The 22,458-nt window shown below is 34.0% G+C and overlaps 1 protein-coding gene across 6 annotated transcripts in view; it reads left to right on the top strand.

Moving 5' to 3' along the window:
• The window catches only part of NOL4 (nucleolar protein 4), a 408,480-nt gene that overhangs the window by 280,948 nt on the left and 105,074 nt on the right, over window positions 1-22,458 (top strand). For 4 of the 6 annotated variants that reach the window (XM_061169493.1, XM_061169492.1, XM_061169494.1 and 1 more), the window contains one exon: window positions 9,408-9,587. In XM_061169493.1, the coding sequence (XP_061025476.1) occupies window positions 9,408-9,587 (180 nt within the window). Of the gene's footprint in view, window positions 1-9,407; window positions 9,588-10,306; window positions 10,499-22,458 lie in introns of all 6 variants that reach the window. The other 2 variants (XM_061169490.1, XM_061169491.1) reach the window with 1 other exon arrangement.

A 22,458-nucleotide genomic window follows, 5' to 3' on the forward strand; every position in this document is an offset into this window, starting at 1 on the left:
AGAGTTAAACCAGGGATTCACATCTTTACCTATCAGGTCAAAAGACTTCTGTAATATGATTATATTCTCACCTTGTAATGAAAGATAAAACCAGTATCCCTGACATCTATCTCTAGAAGCTTCAAGAACATACAGTTTGTTGGATTCTTCCTCTTAAAAGTGTTGTAATCATTTAAGCTTCAGGTTGAAAGAAACCTGAAATGTCATTCCTAGCACATATTTCTGTCATCATTTGTAAATAAAAATAAAAGCCTTGACAAATTGGTTAAAATACATATCATATTCTCTCAGGAGCAATTCCTTCACATTGAAGTATATAGTAACTTCAAATAAAATGTGCTACTTTTGACTTACAGCTTCTCTTTCTAAGTGGAATAGCAGAATGATGGCGCAATTATTTTTTCAGTTAGAGAAACTTCAGTAACCATTGGCACCCTAGGCATATGTTCCAGGAGAAAAATATGAGAATCAGTTGTTCCAAACCCGTTTTAGAATGATGGCTTATACTCTCTTCCCTACCCCCACTCCTTCAGATTTTGTGTAGTCTGACCAATATTTCTCTTCTTTTTTTGCTTGGAAATGTGCGTTAATACCTAAGATAATTTGTTATCTGTTTAGTGCTGAATCTCTCAGTATGATTTCAATGCATGTTTCTAAGACCCTCCATCCTCTGAAAAATCGCTTCTTATAGATGACTTCCTATTGTGAATAAATTAAATTATATTCATCAGAATAAAAAGTTTTATGTTTAGAATAGCAAGAGAGATAGCTGCCTTTTCTACTTCTGACTCACCATTTAACAGTGGTACTAGTAATTAAAATTTATAATCAATATGTAAAATAAAACTAGTAATAATAAGGGTAAAAGAAAACAACTGTATATGAAAAGGAAGTAAGGAAGATAGAATGTGTGTTTTGGATAAGGAAAGGTATGAAGGCCATTTTTTTGCTTGGTTTTGGGTTTTTGGTGGGGTTCTTTTTGTTGTTGTTTATTGGGTTTTGGGGTTTTTTTGCTTTTTTGTTTTGGTAAGGGAGAAAAAGTAATTTCTTCCTAAATAAAATGATTGTTCCAGAATAAGAAAGCAAAAAATAAAAAATAAAAAATGATAGGACAAAAGCTGAATGGATATAAAAATGTACAGAGATTTGTGGAAAGAAGTTTCATGTGTGAGTTCAAAGCTGGCTCACATTGAATAGATTTATTTATAAGTGTTTTTTAAAAGAGTTCAAAACTAGGATTTAATTTTCTGTCTGATAAAAAGCACAAAAATTCTTAGATTATTGGTCTGCTTTTCATAAATGATTATAAAAGGTTTATCTTTACCTTTAATGTAATCTGCCTAGGAAACAAAGATTCTGTGTCTTATGAAAATAGTTCCTTTGTAGTTGGTAGTGTTTGGTGATCGTTTTACAATATATACAAATGTAGAATATGTGGCTATTGAACACTTGAAATATGACTAGTCTGAGATGGGCTGTAAGTGTAAAATGTGCTAGATTTCAAAGATAAATTATAAAAAAAGAATGCACACTATCTCATTAATATAAAAAAATAAAACCAAATGGAACCAACCTTGAAAATTTTCTGAGCAGACAACCCCAGTTTAGTCATACAAGCAAAACTTAATTTAGCTTATTTTGCGAGACTGACTTGACCTGGGTCATTTCTTGCTTGTGTCTCTGAAAAACCATAAGCAAAACTTAAACTGTTACCCAAAATTGAAATGAGGTAACAATTAACCGATTCCCTACCATTATCATTTAAGAAAATTCTAGGGACTTCCCTGGCGGTCAGTGGTTAGAACTCCGTGCTTCCACCGCAGGGATCAGGTGTTTGATCCCTGGTCGGGCAATTAAGATCCCACATGTCGTGTGGCGTGGCCAAAAAAAATTTTTTTAAAAAGGAAAATTCTGTTATAACCACTGTGAAGAATAAATCACTGCCTCCCCACTATATAAGATGCCTTGTAACAATATACCCCTGAGCCTCATTCCATGTTTTAGTTTGAGTGTTCCCAGTTCAAGAACTGTCTTTTTGATGTGTGCACAATAAACTTTTTACTATTAGTAATCTTTATTTTCCAGTGAAAACTAGGTAGTAGGCAATTGTGAACTATAATATATTAGCATTACATTGTGGGTTACCAAATTTATTAATACATAATTATAAAAACTTACAGTTTTTAGAGATATGTATTTATAGTACAATTTTTAATGTGACAGGCCATTTTGTTAATAAACCTAAGTATTTTTTGTCTCTCTGTAAAAATTTAAAAACCAAAAGTAGATAGACTTATGTTTAGCATTTAATGTTTCAGTATATTATCTTAATTGGAAGTGATTTAGATATTTAATGAATATCCATTATTTAGTTTAATAGTATAATCTTTGATCTTATTTACATTTATTTAAAATTTTTTAACAGTTATGCTTTGATTAGACATTAAACAGTTAGCCATAATCTTATTTTTCTTGTTGACAAATTTTGTAACCTGTGAACCAGGAAGCAGGTTCTCATCAGTCATCAGATCTGATGGCTGCTTGATCTTGGACTTCCCAGGCTCCAAAACTGTGAGAAATAAGTGTTTTTGTTTAAGCCACCCAATCTGTAGTATTTTTGTTATAGCAGCTCAAATGGATGAAGACTAGCAGCATCTGCATCACCTGGGCAGTTGTTAGAAATCAAAATTCTTGGGCCCCACTCCAGACCTACTGAATGGGGTCCAGTGCTCTATATTTGAAAAGATCCTTTGGGTGATTCTGATGCATGCCAAATGAGAGAACCACCTGCTAGCCAACTAATACCTTGAAGAACAAGCTTGAAAAAAATGTTTAATATCATTTTGAAGTGCCAAAAAGGTAGCTATGGTTTTTAAAATTACTAAGTGAGAGAGATTTCCTTTCAGATGTTATGAAATGGTGTGACTTTCATATAACTAAAATTTCATGAGAATCTCCAAAGTAATTATTAATTTTTGGACAAACACTTGGCAAATGTCAAAATGAAGTATCAAATGTGACTTCTTTATCCAAAACTGCTTACGAAGAATTAATCTCAATCTTGGGAAAGCATATACATAATGGTAAACCAGTAAACAAAATAACAAATACCAATCCTTGGTTATACAAATGTGTAATTGCAAATTCACATGCATAAGTAGTAATACAGAGATATGTTGTGTACACTTCACACAGTGGAATTATGACATTTCAATTGCCATGTGGAAAGATCTTTTGGACCTTTTGAATAAAATACGTGAGAAATTACAGACCCTTAATTTGAAATATATAAAGGCTTTGTTGTCTTTATATTTATTTACTAAATAATTGAGAGAAAATAGTAATGGAGTATAAAAAAATCAACAAAATAAGAAGTGAAATCGATCGACATTTTGACACTGAGAAGTGACTTGTAATGAAAATGTCCAGGTCTTACTAAAGACAGTATTTCCTTGGGAGGAAGAAAAATATAATGAAGAGAAATGAATTATATTAACACGTTGGAAGAAGATTTAAATTTCACATTGGATTTGACAAAAGACACTGATATCAATGAAGAAAACATAAAATTCATAAATGTCACTTTAATGAAGACATCAGTCACTTCCCAAGAAAACTTAAGATGCCCTAAATATTAAAGGAACTTGATTAAGGTTTCCCCAACTGAAAACAATGTAACAATTTGCATGATATTAGCAATATTTAATTTGAAGAGGAAAGGAAAATTTCTAAACTATCAACAATAAAAGACACATTTCCATCAGATATGCTGAAGTAAAGACTGAATTATTTTTCTATTCTCTCTATAGAATATGATAATACAAAATCATTGTCATATGAAGAAGCAATCAAAGAGCATGCAGCCAAGAAATGTGGAAAGGAAACAGTATTATAGAGATGGGCCAGGGCGTTATTTAATTTTTAAAATATTATTTTTCTACATTTTGTGATGGTTGTAGCATTTATAAGCTTTTTAGAATCTTGTAATTTATTGTGGTTTTTCTCATTTTAATTAAATATTCACTTTTCTAACTAATTTTTCAAATGCACCACCTCTCCAAACTTTATAACTTTCAGACCTCAAAAAATTTGGATCCATTCAATCCTATGAGCCTAGAACAATGCTCTAAGTATTAAGTAGTGCTTCTTTAAATGTTTTTGAATAAATGACTGTCATGTAAAAATATTCAAAATGGAGGAGATATAAAACTAATTACAAAATTTATACATCTTAAAATTCATTTTGAAAGTTTAAAATCATTTAAAAATAGAGAATATAATACATAGAACTACTAACACCCATCACCCAAATTCAACAGTGGTTAAGGCTTTCCACATTTTTTTATTTTCCACATTTTTTTTCCACTTTTTTCCTTTTCTTTCCTGCAGTATTTAAAAGTAAATCCCAGATATCCACATCATTTCATCCCTTCATTCCTCAATTTCTGCCTCTAACAAATATGGACATTTTCTTACATAAACATTTACTTAACCAAATGTTAGGTTATTACATCTAACCTAATATGTAAAAAAGTATTCAATGTTATTACCTAATAACCTCATCCACAGTCAAATATTCCCAATTTTCTCAAAATTATCTTTTTGCATTGGGTTTACTTGGATCATGATACAAAGTCAACACATTTCATTTTATTAAACCTTTTAAATCTCTTCTAATATATCACTTTTTTTTCTGTGTCACTAACATATTGCTGAACCAAAGTCAATTGTCCTGCACAGTGTCTCGTATTTTGGATTTGTCTGTCTGCTTTCTCTTGTGTCTTTTAACTTGTTATTTTATCTGTCTTATTTCCTATAAATGGAAGTTAGCTTCAGAATAGTGGTTCTCAAACTTGAGCTGCATCAGAATCCCCCTGGAAGGTAAGTTAAAACAAGGGTCCCCAACCCCTGGGCCGCAGAGCAGTACCAGTCCGCAGCCTGTTAGGAACTGGCCACACAGCAGGAGGTGAGCAGCGGGCAAGCAAGTGAAGCTTCATCTGCCACTTTCCATCGCTCCCCATCACTCGAATTACCGCCTGAACCATCCCCTCCCTGACCCCAGTGTCCGTGGAAAAATTGTCTTCCACAAAACCGGTCCCTGGTGCCAAAAAGGTTGGGGACCGCTGTGTTAAAACACAGATTATGGGTCCAGCCCCAAAGTGTCTGATTCAGGTCATCTGGATGGAGGCCAATAATTTGCATTTCTAATAAGTTCCCAGGAGATGCAGTTACTTCTGATCTAACAGGCACACTTTGAGAACCACTGTTTCTAGACTTAGGTTTGATTCAATTCAAATTCTTTTTTCTTTTTTTCATGAGCTTGCTTCTTAAGTTATGCTGTTTGCTTCATTTTGCATCATTTTGAATCACATCAGACGGCACACAGTGTCTGGTAATCACACTTTTAATGATGCTAAGAATGCCCAGTAGATTCAGTAATGAATAACTGATATTTTAAAAAATAACTTGCTGAATTCAGTGAAGTTGCAGGATACAAAATCAATATACAGAAATCTGTTGCATTTCTATGCATTAATAATGAACTATCAGAAAGAGAAATTAAGAAAACAATCCCATTTACAGTTGCATCAAAAAGAATAAAATAATTATGAATAAATTTAACCAAAGAGGTGAAATTCTCTGACCATAGGGTAAGCAAACTTTCTTTAAAAGTAAAGTTAAGCTTCCTATCTGTGGGAATATTTCTAGGTCTGGAGTTGGCAGTTCTGTTCAGGTGGGAAATGTGAGAAAAGGAAAGTGCAAATATATTTCCAAGAAGGTCTTTGCTAAGGACGGTCACATGTTATCTCAAGAGGAATGAGTGGAATATATAACTAAGACAAAAATCTAATCTTGTCCCCATAAACCAACACCTGTGTTTTGAGGATAAGCAGGTATATATTTTCCATAGGGCATAAGTTGTGATTCTTTATCTTTGTATTTTTAAAGATCTAATTTTGATATTTTGGATTTACACATGCAATATGAAAATAATTGTTCCTGAAGGGGAGGCTTGTTTAGGGTATGATCATCCAAAGTTTTTATTGAGGTGACACAGGTTTATGAGGCAATGACTGCCATATTTTATGTGGCTTATTAGGAGGCCTCTAGTAATTGTTATTGCCTGATTCTATTTTATCACCCCAATACCCATATTCCCCCATTTGTTAAAAAGGACTATTTTTAGAGCAGTTATAGATTCACAGCAAAATTGAGGGGAAGGTACAGAGATTTCCCATCTTCCCACTTCCCTTTACACATGCATAGTTTCTCTGTTATCAGCATCACTGACCAGAGTGGTACACATATTACAATTGATGAACCTAAACTGATGAATTATAATTACCCAAAGTCCATAGTTTATATTAAGTTTCACTAATGGTATTGTACATTTATGGATTTGTACAAATGTATAATGACATGTATGCACCACTATAGTATCATACATAGTATTTTCATTGCCCTAAAAATCTTCCGTGCTCTATCTGTTCATCCTTCCTCACCCCCTAAACCCTGGCAACCACTGATCTTTTTACTGTGCCTAGTTTTGCCTTTTCTAGAATGTCATATAGTTGAAAACATACAATATATAGTCTTTTCCATTGGCTTCTTTCACTTAGTAACTTGTATTTAAGGTTCTTCTGTGTCTTTTCATGACTTGATAGCTCATTCCTTTTAGTATTAAATATTATTCCATTATCTAGTCAACCACAGTTTATTTACCCATTCACCTACTGAAGCACGTCTTGGTTGTTTCCAGGTTTTGGCAAGTATGAATAAAGCTGCTAGAAACATTAATGTGCAGGTTTTGTGTAGAGATAAAATTTTAATTCCTTGGGTAAATACCAAGGAGCACAATTGCTGGATCATACGATGAATATGTTTAGTTTCGGAAGAAAAAGCAAAACTATCTTCCAAAGTGGCAGTACCATTTTGCATCCTACCAGCAATGCATGAGAGTTCCTGTTGCTTCACATCCTCTCCGGCATTTAGTGTTGTCAGTGTTCCAGATTTTGACCATTTTAATAGGTGTGTAGTGATATTGTTGCTTTAATTTGCATTGCCCCAATGATATACGATGTGGAGCATCTTTTCATACACCTATTTGCCATCTGTATATCTCCTTAGGTGAGGTGTCTCTTAAGGTCTCTGGCCCATATTTTAATCAGGTTGTTTGTTTTCTTATTGTTGAGCTTTAGTGTTCTTTGTAGACTTTGGATAACTGTCCTGTGTCTTTTGCAAAGATTTTCTTTCAGTCTGTGGCTTATCTTCACTCCCCAATATTTTAAGACCAAAGACTTTGTAGTAAAAGGAAAACTACAGTCTGAAGTGCCAACTCCGTAGAGAACCTTTCTTAGATGCTGTGAAGGGAAAGGTGGAAGGCTATATGTTGATTCCTATCTCAGTCTAGCTTGAAGGAAAATGCATATTAACATGAAAAGAAAAGTCGAGAGCAATTGTGGTGTTTAATTCTGTGTCCAGTGCCATTGGTTATTAAGAGTTCACAGTGGAGGGAAATTGAAGTTGACTGAGGTAGAAGTGGGAATCTTTGTGGAAATTGAACTTAATCTGATTGGCCTTGAAAGCTAGTTAGTTCTTCAACAGTGAGATAGGTGAGAAATGACACTCCATCTGAGAAACGTAATTCAGAGTTACAAAACTTTCAGTTTATATCATAGAAGAAAAACCTTTGATTATGCTCTGGATTTAGATCCTGAATATTCTCAGATTTGTGATGGGTGTTCTTTACCTTGAGTGAATAGGACTATAAATCCTTCGTGGTTCCAAGTGATACTGTTAGTAGCAGATGGCTGGCTTCTGTGTCTCACATCATATCTAAAAAGAATAGATTAGCCCAGCATATTTGCATCCAGATAAGTATATTATAACACTTTTTAAATATTTCACATTGCCATTTAAAAAGCATATATAGTATATTTTTCAAACTTACGGAATATTTGCCTTATATTTGATTAGGTAATTCCACCTTGTTAATGATCTGAACTATAAAAATATGCCTTTTTTTCACTTTTAATGTCAGTGACCTATTCTAGTTTTGTTATCCCTCCTCTGATTATACAGTAATAATATATTAGTGCAATCCTCAAAGCATGCAACACATATGTTATCATTGCACGGAGGCATTTTTGAACGCTGATGATTTAAAATTTCCCATTGTAAATGCTTTCAAAAGCATTTGACTATGTTGATAGATTTGAAGATAGCTGCTGTTGTTTACAGAATTATTTTCTATTTAGCCGGGGCCACCTAGGTATCTAAGTCATCATATGTGAAATTTGGGTCATTAATTTGACCTTGTAATGGTTGATTTCTGTACTAGTCCAGGCTCCATTGCAAATGATCTAAATTCAGATTTAAGCAAAAATATAAAGCGGGGGGACGGAGAGGATATAGTATCACACAGCTGAAAGGTCCATGGGTTAATTTAATTTCAGGCACGGTTGAATCTAGATGCTCAAATGATGTTATCAGGTCTATTTCTGTTCTGCTTAGCTCTGCTGGATTCAACTTGATTTTAGTTACAGGCACACTTTCTTCACTTGGAGGTGAAGTCAAGGCACTCATGCCTAGGGGAGAGGCGGTTGTTACCCATAGGATTGGCACTTTGACCTGGCAAAGCAGGGGCTGATTCTGAAAGGAACAGGTGCTGGGCTAACAAACAAGCAAAAGCTACCACAGCAGGACCAATGGTTGGTCTTGGACACAATTACCAACGTTTGTGAAAATTGCCTTGGTTGGCATTCATCTTCTTTTGTACATTACAAAGCACTAAGCTTAACAAATGGCTAGGAGGAAACCTAGTTCCTTTTTTCTAAACCAAAATCAGATGCCATCTTTCGACTAATAGACAAATTATAAACTGATCTTAAAGCATATTTTCCTAGCAGTCCTAGTATCAGTATTTTCTATAGTCCTTGTTGGGCAAATCAATTAAATATACCTACCCCTCAGTTTCCTTATCTCTTTCAAGAATACTAATGCAGTTAGACTGACTAAGCTCTGAGGTCATTTCTATTTCAAAGAATATGTGATTCAGTGATTCTTTTACAAAACTGATTGCAGGTTGGGGTTTTTTTTGGAATATGTACATTGAATGGAAACAGTAATTGCTCTCAAAAAGCTAAATTCAATAAATCTTTCTGCAGTTATGGAAATGTACTATGTGGCTATTAAGCACTTGAAATGTGACTGATGTGACTGAGAAAATGAATTTTTAATTTGATTTCATTTAAGCTAATTTTGATTTAAATTAAAATAGCCACAGCTCTAGAATTATCAACTTATTTAAACCAGATTTTTGAGAAATGATTGACATTAAAAATAAAGCAAAATTTATAAGCTTGTGCAAGGAATTTCAAAGCAGCAATTTCCCATTTTCTTTTCAGTCCCCTGCACATAGCTATTCAAGCTACGACTCGGGCAAAAATGAGAGTGTAGACCGAGGTGCTGAGGACCTGTCCCTAAACAGGGGAGATGAGGATGAAGATGACCACGATGACCACGAAGATTCTGAGAAAGTTAACGAGACAGATGGCGTTGAGGCCGAGCGGCTGAAAGCTTTTAATGTGAGTCCTGCCAACCTACCATTATGGCTGAATTTTTACCACTTCACTTTCATGTTGTTCCTTGTTGGTAACTGTGGCTATTTTAGAGACATGTTTGTTTAATTTACAGAAGGATTTAAAAAGTACATGAAACACTCTTAGCCAACCAGACACCAGAATTGCTGTGTTTTGTTTAGAATTTTAAAGCCAAATGTGAGCTGAAAACTGCACTTGTGCTGTGTGAGTATGCATGTTTACCTAGCGGATGAAGGGGGCCTCAGCTTATCCCTCGGAAGCGTCTGCCCGTCATCCGTTATTTTGTTTGCTTTCCCAGCTTATCTAATTATGCATGAAAAAAGAGTCAATTGTTTGTTTTCCGAGATTAGTATACTGCGCAGTGTAGCAATGTAAACAGTCGTATTATTAATAGAGAATTTTATGGGGTGCTTAATCGTCACAGTCTAATGTTATTTCTTGATTTTTTTCTACGCAATAGTCTATACTTTTCTGTCTGTCTGTCTGTCTGCCTTTCTCTCTCTCTTTCTCTCTCTGTTTTTTAACCCAACCATTTAGAAAGTCTGTAAAGGGTGTTTGCTTAAAATTTCTGGCTTTCCATTGCAAAGTTCTCCAGTGCATAAACCAGACAAGAGTATTTTCCTATCAGTAATCAAGACAGGAAGCTAGGAACAGAAGAGAGCAGCCCTCCAAACCCTTCTCCTCTGTCTCCCTCTTGCCAACAGATGTTTGTCAGGCTGTTTGTAGATGAAAACTTGGACCGAATGGTCCCAATCTCTAAGCAGCCCAAAGAAAAGATCCAGGCTATCATTGACTCATGCAGGCGACAATTCCCTGAGTATCAAGAGCGTGCCCGAAAACGCATACGTACTTACCTCAAGTCCTGCAGGCGGATGAAAAGAAGTGGTTTTGAGATGGTGAGTTTTGAATTAAAACACAGCCCTAGATTCCATCCAAATCCCACATGTAACCATGACACAATTTTTTTTTTCATCTTAGTGTCTTTTTAATTTTTTCCATAACGTCAGGTCCAAGGGGTTTTTGTTTGCTTGTTTGTTTTTTCTCCTTTTCATCTTCCTGAAGTATTTATCCCCTTTGTTGATTCAGTAAGACGTACCTTGTGAGACCAGTGCTCACAAGCCTAGGTACCATGTCGTAGGAAATGAGGCTCATGTGAGTGAACACCAGTGAGAGCCAGCGTCTCATTCTTGTGTGTTTCCTTTCTGTTACTGCCAAAGCAGATCTAAGGTTATTCAAGTCTTGAACTGAAGCACCAGTGGTTGCTTTAGATGGCCTGTGAGAATGGCTTTCTCTGGAACAAAAGGAAATGAATGGATTCATCTAAGTAATACTATTTTCATACCAACAGTTAACAAATAGCAGGCCTTGAAAATAAAGGTCAGGGAATGAAAATCCTTATGTGAAAAATAAGGCTTTTGTGTACTCGGTATATTTGTGTGCTTGTCTTGTGGATGGTTAACATGAGCATTTAGATTCAGCTGGGCTTTTTATAGTTGGATGATATTATGCCAGTGTTAGATATTTACGGGTGGAAATTAGATATCAGTGTTATTTGACCTTTATTCTATCTCACCTTGATGGAATTGTTATACCTAGAAGTAGTTTGTACAATGTATTTTAAAAATTTCTTTATATTTTTATGTATTTGAGTGGACATGTATTAGAAATTTTCTGAAACTATTTTCATTGTACTTTTGAGAAAGCTCCGTAAAAGCCAAGACTCTTCGTGCTTGTGATCAGTGCCTCCAATTTATTAGGTGTGATGGAACAGGAGTTGGTATAGATATAGGAGAGGTTTCAGAGTATGCCAGTAGGAGAAATAGTTTTCCAGATGTAAATGAAATGAATAACAAGTAATAACTCCTGTATTATCTATTTTTCTACAATGGCTTATAAAAATATCTTTGATATTTTTAAAAGAAAAACGACTGTTTCTTATAGAGAGGCAGTCTGCCAAGATGGTCCCTAACACAAGGCTCGGTCCCTGGAGAGCTTGGTCTGGAGTTCTGGATCCACCAGTTTGTAGCTATGTGACCCAGGCAAGGTACTGCAACTTTCTGAGCTCAGGTCCCTCCTCTGGAAATGAGAATAATTCCTAACTTATAGTTTTGACAGAATTATATAAATTGTCGTGTAAAGCTCGACAAGTCATTTTTGACACATAATAACCACTCAATAAATCTGAACTCTGAAAATATAATCAACCAAATATTATTTAATCCATCGCCTGAAAAAAGCTACCCAAAATATTTGTATTATAAAATCACAGAACACTGCATTTAAGAATTTGCTTACTTCTTAGAATAACTATATTGAAGTTGGAGTTTGTTGTGCCTAAATTATTTTAAAATAAAATAACATAGCTGTGCCTGATGAAATTAAATTATGACAGTTGAGGTGGTATGGTATAAGAGAGGAGAGATTGCTTGAAGAAAATACAGCTACTTCCCCCATTATTGAATTCTTTAAAAGTTATTGTCACCCAATAGGAGAAAGATGACAGACAAAAAGGATATCTAACCAGGAATAAAAGCCCAGAATCCTGGCTTTGACATCCAGTTCATCATCAAATTGGCAGTTGATGTAAAATTCCAATAGAAACTAAGTATGTCTCATTCAGTGCACAATGCACAATATATACTTTTCTCTTTCAGTAACAATAAAGTTAATAATGTTATATACCAAGATTTTATTTTACCAGCATCTGGCACTACTATTTCTTCTAAATCTTTTAATGTTATTTAGAGATTCTTTTATTTGGTAAAATTTATCTTATTTTCCATTTATTAATAATTCTTTAAAAGAAAAAAATCATTGTCATGTAGAATTCTTAATTTCTCAAAGGTGTATTTGAGATAATCACAGGTTTTTTATTAGTTGTATTTATTTACCAAATATGAACATCTATTTGATGTAAACTTTGTGCTATGCATAGAGAAAGACAAAAAGTTAATATAAAATCAAGTAGGTTTACAAACTAATCTTGAAGGAAATAATGCTGTAAAGAAATCTATTGTATTTCATATTTAATAATTTTCATTTGTTCATTTTTTGTTCACTTATTCAATATATGTATAATGTGCATAACATCATGCAAAGTAATGAGAAATACAAAAGATGCCTGACTTGTTAATTAAGAAAATTTAACATGTTCCCTGATCATAATGATTCTTTGAGGTTACAAGTTGTGGGAAGTGAAGTGCTTAAGTAATAATATAAGGCCTAATATAAATAAATGTTAAATGAACAACACAGATGAAAATTGATATTGTAGTTTAGCCCATTTTTTAAAAATACATTGCTCAGTAATGCACTATTGGAATAAAAATTAAATTTGCCATCTAGTTAACACTTGGAACTTTGATTGGCTTTATGTATCACTTCATTGTCATGGAGCAGGTCATCATTTTGAACACTCATCCTTACCTGGAACAAATAGGAAAAGGCATGACTAGAGCAGATAGTAATTACAACTAAATATTGTACATTAATATTTTTTTGCCTTCATAATTTTAAATTTTAATATAAGATAATATCCACAGTTTTTAAAAATTGAAACATTAAAAAATATTTTCTTATATTGTTTTTGCTGTAGGTAGACATGAAGAAAATGTATCATTTTTAATATATGATTATCTTTACATGCAAATTATTTTGTAGTACTTAGTAAGTCAACAAAGCAACCTAAAGAAGTTTTTAATATATTTGTAAAGTAGAATTGTAGGAGTATTTGATAGGGGACTCCATATTATAAAATGAAAGTGGCATTCAGCAAGCTTAGCTCATCCAGTTACTTAGGCTCTCTAAGCCAGCAGACTCTTTAAGTAAAGCAAAACACAAAATATTGAATTATATGTTCCCTACTGACTTTGATTAAGAAATTCAAAGAGATATTCCCATAGAAGTGGTTTATCACAACTTATATTAGTATTATACTTGAGAATCTTGACATTCACTCTAATTTTCTGCTGCTAATACAAAATCTATTCATGTTTAATTAGTCTACACTATCCCTTAAGAATTTACAACACAAGTACTTTTCATTCACTTCACTGAATGCATACAAATATTAGAGTATATATTTATGCATTCTTATTTCACTGAAATTATTAAGACCCCAAAGGTCTTAATTGCTGAAGTAGCCAAAATGTCTATGTCATTGCTCCAAACAGTCTCTATAATGCATGAAGTTAAATAACCATATTATGATACTTTTCTACACACTTTCACTAATCCGGTGTTCCCAATCATCTCAAATCATAAATTCTTCACTGTTGAATATAAAAGGATATGTTTTATGAAAAATAAATCCAATAAGTTTGATACAGAGTACTGTCTTAGTTTTCATTAGATTTTAAGAACCAATGAGTTAAGCAGCCCTTCTATTAATCCTTAGACAAATATATCAAATCATTATTGATTCTATTATGCAGCTTTGACTCTCAAATTACTTCAGCTAATTTTCTGAAGAATATTTGTTGATTGTTTCAGAAAAGAAATGTATTTCTCCAAGGTGTCCTGTTCTTAAATTCAAGAACACCTATAATAGATAAAGCCATAAAAGGAAAGCTTTATAAACAAGGTGAGGTTACCCCATACCTAAGTATTATTTGTGTTATGTGATATGATTTCTCTTTTTATTTTCTGAGTTTGCATTGTTTAGAGACTCTTTCACCATGCTGCATATATTTAGACGTATTTTTATAGAACTCAAATGAAAATATTTGGGGGAGATAGTCTAAGAGACTTTCAGTCCATCCTTCCTCCTGTATCTCATATCTTGACACTATATCAAGTTAGATCAAGTGGCCTAGATATTTGAATTCAATAAACTCAGCCACTTGAAAAATTACCTATTAATTTGCTTTTTAATATTATTTATTTGACTATATTTGTTTGAAGAATTAAATCTCATGCTATTTTTTGTAAAATTTTGCCAGGGACATTGTCCACTAGGTTTCTTAATGTCCACTATAAATGATCTCATTTTGGAACCCTCTTTTAGCATGTAATGAAAAAAAATGTGTTTCTTCTGCAGAAATATAGTGCTTTCATGTTTTCTCATCATTAACTTACTGCATTCACTTTTGTGCCTGTCAGGAAGTTCAGAGCCAAAAAACTTTCTAAGGTCCCAATTATCTGTTTTTTAAATTTGTTTTAGCTTACATATTTCCTTGGTAGCTCTGATATCTATTTGGGGGAAAAAGAGGTATAAATTTAAAAACAAATGTGTAAATAATCTAATTAATTACGGAAACACCGTACTTTCAGACCACCTTCTAAGTTCTTTATTCATAGTATTTCTTTTTAATTACAGCCTATAATACCCTCCTCAGTAATTTTGATATCTGACCTTCTTATTTTACAGTTCTTTCATTAGAAAATAAATATTTAATGTTTAGGAAATAGTACATTTTTGAGGGAATTTGACTACTTAACATCCTTTGCCTCTACTTGTCTGATGCAGACTAAAGTAGAGAGATCAGAATTCGTCTTCTATTCACAGCTTTCATAGATATCATAGGCATTGCAAAAGCTACAGTGACACTATTCATTCTTTAGCAAATAGAGCTATTATAAAAAATGAATTAAAGTGCTTCTTTAAACTAAAAATTTGATTGGAAATATACTGAGCCCTTCACACAAGATCTTGGTTTAAAACTTTATACCTGCACGACCATTATTATTCACAATATTCTTCATGCATCGTGAGCACAACTGTACGGGTTTCTCTCTTTGGGACCAGTTAACTTAATTGATGCTAATTAGTTTGAATTCCCCACCTGCTATTTGTACCAATTTTTGCCCTCTCTTTTATAAATGTCATCTACCATCCCCCAGGATACTTTCATACCATCCTCTAAGTTCTTTATTCATAGTATTTCTTTTTAATTACATCCTATAATACCTTTCTTAATAATTTTGATAGCTAATCTTCTGCACTCACAGTTCTTTAGCTTTCTCAGTTTCAGTGATCTGTATCACTCTAGCCATTATTAGCATGGATATTCCTTAGTCTTTATTTTCACTCAAAGAGCCTGCACAAGCTATATGAAAATTTTTCACAATCATCTACAATTTTTCAAGTATCCCCTGCTGCCTTTACAGAGGAAGTGTCCTGGTCTTATTGCTCTGGATAACGCTGCACTTCTGCTCCCCTATCATTTCACCTCCTTTAGAACATGGCTTCTTTGACCATCCCAATGGTCATATTTTCAGTTTTCCCTTTTCACTGAGTTTTCCCTTTTCTTCTCTTCTGCCTTATAAAAAGTGTCCAAATTCAAAAAAAAAGTTAATCTTATAACTTCTATAATCTTTCTTTGGGGACTCAATGAGTCCATCTTTCTTTGCCATGTTTCCTGAAATATTTTATACTCACAGATTACACCTGTTACCACCAACTCCCACCAAATCCCTTAAATTCAGGCTCTGGTTCTTACCACTATATTGAATTAGTTCTTATGAAGATCACATGACTACCTTTGCACCAAATCCAAAAATTGCATCCTCAACTATAAATCACCCCGTTTTCTTAAGACTCTATTTTCTATTTCTATTCATGTACCTTTTTCTTGATTTGGGGCACTTCTTAAGATTCTGTGCTTGGCCATGTACCGCATATTACCCTCTCCACAGCTGCAGAAGTTTACCCCTGTATACAGTACTCTACTCTCAAAGTAAATCCCAGTCATATACAAAGCCTTGGTATTTCATTCCACATTCTAGTCAGATGCTAGGCAAACGTGTTGTTATATCCTCACTGAATTCTCTGTATTCTCTATCACCCATTCTCTCCACTGACCTTCCACCTCATCTACCAAATCAACAGTAAATTCCTCTTGACTTATCTATTTCCAGCAATCACACCACTGTTGTCGTGTACACCAGTGTTCATATACTTGGAATGAGATTTGACTCTCTTTATACTTCTGACTTGCATTCTACCACTGGCTAAATACTGTTTATTCTTCCTTTGCTGTCTTTCCCAAATCAATCCCATAATTTTGAATTTTATCAGGTATCATTTTAGTTCTAACCTTTCAAATCTCATACCTATACTCTTGCATAATCCTTCTAGCTCAACTACCTACTTCCATCTTATACTACCCTCTAATTCATAAGCAGAGACAGAACTAGGATTTGCACCTGAAAATTATGAAATTTGGGACCTTTTTTTCAAAAGAAAAGTAATACAAAATTATGAGCACAAAATTAGGTAGAAGAATGAATATTTATCTGCAGTTAGAAAAAAAGCCACACATAATAAATTTTTTTAAAAAGAGAAATCTTGAAGATTCAAATCTTTTTCTTCAGAAAAAGAAGAAATACTAGAACACTTACAACATCCAGAAACTCCAGTAGTCCCATCCAGTTGAAGAACCCTGGTGCCTGGACTTCATTGACTTATGATAAATCTGCCTTTTCTCCTGGAGTAGTCCTCCTCAATTCTGGCTTTGATACTGTCAAACTTTTGTCATCTCAGGACAAATTCTAAATTTCTTACTATAGTATGTTACAGTATGCCCTTTTGAAACTGAGACACCTAGGTTCAATTCCTGTACAATTTTATGTGATGTTTCTGAGTCTCCATTTTTCTAAAGGAGAGGGCTCTTGAGGTATTACATGTGATAATGTAAATAAAATGTTTAGCATGTAATCTGGCCCCTTTCTACCCTTTCTTCTAATATGCTTAATTATTTCCTTTAATGTCTCGGTTATCACAGGGAACTGCTACTCTTTCTCTCAGTGTGTGCTCTCTTGGTTCACTGATTTTTTCCTGACTCAGGGTTCATGGGTACTATTCTCTCTTTATTTACTAAATTATTTTATTTACTAAAATTGAAGAGTAACTAAAGTGTAAAGAATACAACCATCATTGCTTTCAGAGTTACTCATCAATGGATCTTTTAGTTTAAGCAAAATGTTGACCTGAGTCTCATGGAATCCCCCCTCACACACGCCACTCACCTTCCCTCTACGAATACATACAAACCCTGAGTAAAATATAACAATTTTTAAATACCTATATAAGCTCAAAAGAAAGAAAAGGACATTCCCAGGGCTTGAAATTAATAGAAAACTCGTAGCCAGAGTTGTAAGCCCTTAATTTGATAGGGTAACAGAGTAGGAAGATAGAAAAAGTGAATTTAAGCCCAAACAGATCAGGGCTGGGATTTGAATGCCAATTCAAGCTCAGGAGATGTGGATTTGGGTTTGTGACTAGGCAGGAACATGAACTGAGAACTGTATAAAAAGCTGGGACCCTGGAAAGGACTACTCTTCCATTAAAGGGGAATTAGAAGCATCAAATTACAACTTCAAAAAATGAAATGACAGGCATTATAAACATTGAAACTAAAACCTTACTAGATGGGTTAAATAGCAGATAAGATGATTCAACCAAAGAGAAAATTGATACACTGGAACTGTGGAAATTACTCACAGAAAGAAAAAAGAGAAGTGGAATTTGATAAAGAAGTTAACTTGGGGACTAGAGTGATATAGATCTAATAGACATTCCAAAGGAGAAATTAGAGAGAATGAGGACAACATTCAAGCAAAAAAGGAGGAAGAATTTTTCAGAATTGACTAGACCATGAATACTAAGAACAGAGAAACAGACCATCCCTGAACAGCACAAATAAAAACAAAGTCACACCTATGTACATCAAGGCAAAACTGCAGCAGACCCAAGAAATTCTTAAATGTCACCAGGAAGAAACAAGAAATTACCTAAAACAGGAAAGTAGACTGAACATAATACTACTTGTCCTCAAAATAGATGTCGGAAGACAATCTTCAAAATACTGAGAAAAAAGTCTTCAAAATTTTTTAGAGAAACTACTTTTAATCTACAAATCAATGCCCAGCTAAACTCTACCTCCAGAGTGAGGAAGAAAAATACTTCAGACAACTACTGAAATTACCACTGACAAGCTGTTTCCGGAAGAACTAAAATGTACTCTAAGAAAAAGGAAACAACCCAGAAGGAGACACTGGAAAATTAGCAGCACTGGTGAGCAAATCTGAAGAAAAGCTCCCTGATTTTAGTCAGTGGATCTTGGTTCTTAGCCATGTTTTATCAGCTGTTACTTGTGGACCTTGTATCTCTTGTTGTTCAGATTCCTCACGGGAAAAATGGAAACAAATAGCACTTCTACATGAAAACCAACAACACTTGAAATAACAAATATAAAAACTTCTGCATAGCATGGTACCTGGTCTCTGAGGAACAGGATAAAATGCAATCGAATCTGAAATTGCATTCCACTGCTCCCTTTACTGGGAAACCCTTGCTGTCTCAATCTGTTGAACTCCTTGGAGGACTAAATCCAATATGCCTTTATCTATTTAATCATCATTTCTAGCTAAGAGCAGCCTTAAATCTCTCTTTCTTCCATGTGCAAATTGTACTTTGTGGTACTTTTGTAGTTTTATTTTATCCTGTCTTATATTACTGTTATTTATATATGGGCCTTAGCTCCCTAATAAGAAGTTATGTTCCTTGACTACTCTGCTTCTTAACTTGTTCATTTCTGTATCATCCACTATGTCTTATACAGTACAATTAGTTGCTCGTGAAAGCTGCTCAGTCCATGTTCAATTCAATGGAATTAAAACTGTTGAATGAAGGATGAGTGAATGAGTGGACATTCATACTAATGTGTTACTTTGTAGTAAAATTAGTGGGGAGATAAGCTAATGTTTATTGTGTGCTCTGTCTTTCACAGTATCCTGCAGTTGGCATTTCAATTTTAAAAGCTACTGATAACTGAAAATCTAGCCTAATGTATTTTAAATCTTAGGGAGTTTTTTTCCTAAAGAAGGCAATCATATAACGTTTAATTTTAATTCTCTTGAAACACTATTTTTAAAAGATTTTTATCTATTTGGTAATTAGTGTGAATATTAATTGTATGAATAGAATTTGTATATAGTTTTAGGTTTCATAAGTAAACGATTAAAAGAAAAGATGTCATGATCCAAAATAATCATAAGTAAATGTAATCACTTATTTTCAGAATTAAAAGATGTTTCCTAGTGGATATTTGAATAAGTTGTCAGTTAAAATGAAAACATGTCATTTTAGTTGAAAATTTAGTTTATCTCGTCTTGATCAGATGTATATGTCAGATGACATTAGCTAAATTGGGCTTTAGCATCAACTATAAAACTTAACAATTCCCCATGTATTTGTGAAAGATCATTATTAAAGGCCAATAATGTTCTAAAATTAAGGCCAAAGCATAGACTATTAATTCATAATGAAATACTTATAATCAAAGCCTAGATAGGGGTTAATTGTCATCTTTGTTTTTAAACTCCTTTTAAATTAGTCAAGATATTTTTCTCAAGAAAACTGGAAAGTCCAAGGATTCTCACATAGCTGGGCTCAAATGTCAGGGATTTGCCACTCTCCCAATGCTTCTCTGTGTATTGGTTTAACTCTCAGTCTTGCTACCTGTTGGGAAATGTTGCCATCAGCAGCTCTAAGCTTCTTTTCTTAAAACTCCCAATCCAAGAGCAATCTTCCAGCTCCAGGTCCCCATTTCCATGAAAGGACTTGGATTGGCCCTCTTTGGATCATATGTCCATTTCTTGGATCAGTCACTGGGAACAAAGGGATGGGCTCCCTTGATTGTCCAGGACTAAGTCATGTGGCCAGTCAGGTCAGTAAGGGACTTTGCTTATCCCATCCACCAAAACCTTTTATGACGGGGTCAAGGCAGTTGATTTGCTACTTTAGTCTGTATCCACCACGCTTATCTAAAATCTTGGATCATCAATGGTCCAGAATTCAGAACTTTTCTGATTTGGGGGACATGATAAAGTGCATATTCTGTTTATTGCATAACACTCACATTGGGGTCTGGAAAAACATCCCATGCACAAATATATTAGTCTTTCTGCCACAAAACCTAGGAATATTCACAGAAAGAAGAAAAAAGAAAGATTCTAAATATTCTCATATCAGTTTCTTCTGCCAACTGAGTTTGCCCTAAGTTTTTGAAATATTTCAGCTTATACAATATTAGGATCTTACAATTGCTGATATAAGGTTGTGAGTCTATAATAAACACTCTTTGTTGCATGTATAGTATACCCTATGTACTAGGCATTGTACTAACTTGTAAAGTAAACTCTATGATAACAGAGACAGTATTGATTTTGTTTATCTCCGTATCTTTGGACTTGGCTCAGTTCCTGACATATAGAAAGTGCTCATTAAGTATATTTGTTGAATAAACTAGTAAAGATATCAGTGACTTGATGTACCTTACTTCATGAAATTCTAACAACTGCCCCCCGATATAGAGATTATTTTTCCTATTCATAGCTTATTGACTGAACGTCAGTTTTGTCATTTATAAAAATATAAATAATGATACTCAGCAGAATGAGTGAGGCTCAGAGAGATTATATAGCAAAAGCAGTCAGGCAGATTGCAAGGAACTGATTGCATAATAACATCCAGGTCTGTCTGACTTAGTTGCTAAACTGTTACTTGAGTCCACTGATGTCGGCAAATGAAGCTACCTGGTCAGAAGAAGGGATCCCTTAGGAGCTGCATCTTTTTACACTGTAACAGTTATGTGTTCAGGCATGGGTATACCATTTTGGGGTGACAGGATATCATCCAAGCTGCAGAATTTTCAAATTATGTATTTTATAAAGTAACAAGTTTAGCAGAAATCATCTTAATTTAAAACTCTACCTAAATTCTGACTACCGAACTATTTGCTTTAATTATTTTAAAAGAGCGCATTCTACTTAAAATCTCAGGTTGATGTCACCGTTGCTCCCAATCTGGCTTATCTAATACTTGATTAAGCTGTGCTTGAACACTGGAGTCGAGAGCATCGCCGCAGTAACCCATGAACAGAGCTTATATTCTCGATTTCTTTTTACTTTTTATAATTGCAAAAAAAAAAAAAAAAAAAAAACCCTACAGCATCCTAAGGGTACAGCAGAAGTTCAGAGGACTCTAACATTGTTTAGTTTTAAGACCAAAAATTGGAATAGTTTGTTGGTGTGGTAGTAGGTTTTACATGCGTATATAAGGAAAGACACATTTACACTGTGCCAACAGCAATCATATCTTAAGTCCCCAATTAAAATGTGACTTTTTAAACTTCAAAACCCCATGTGACTGTTTAGCCATCTGTTTAATGATACAACCACCATTGATTTGGACATAGATGATTATTACAATAAGAACAGTGCTGGGGAAAGATCAACTCGTCCCAGTTGAGAATGACAGTTAATTATGAAGAGATAATTAGTGAAGGCTACTTAGCATTATCTCATATCCAGGAAAGAAATAGGTAACAAATCTCAATCTAGGTATAGATCATGTAGAATATGTGATTATATACATTTTTGAATAATTATTTTTTAAATATCTAAGATATATACTAAATAGTAGATTTACTGAGCTATACTCACTGGAAGGAGTAGTGTTGTTTTCCATAAATGATCTATTGAACTCTTTGCATTTGACGTTTTGGTGAAATATTATTTCAAGTTATTACAGTGGAAGCTTTTGTGTTTTATGGCCACCCTTACTGGTGTAACAAGGAATCTTCAGCATTTATCCCTGGTGGAAGCCATGACTACAGCCCTTATTAACACACTGCCAGGAAAACACTAAAGAGATGATTTTAGAAAACTCTCCACTAGTAAATGTCACAAAGGAAAGGGGAGTCCCCATGAATTCTGCGAACTCATACATAATAGTTTTAAATTTCTCTATGATAACACTGCTTTTATAAGGAGCAAAACTGATTAATTTCCTTCTCACTCTCTTGGTCTCAGTACTTTTGAGTTGTGAAATAGATAACAGCCACACCACGGA

Source organism: Eubalaena glacialis, chromosome 15, assembly GCF_028564815.1.
Source record: "Eubalaena glacialis isolate mEubGla1 chromosome 15, mEubGla1.1.hap2.+ XY, whole genome shotgun sequence".
NCBI classification, from domain to species: Eukaryota; Metazoa; Chordata; class Mammalia; order Artiodactyla; family Balaenidae; genus Eubalaena; species Eubalaena glacialis.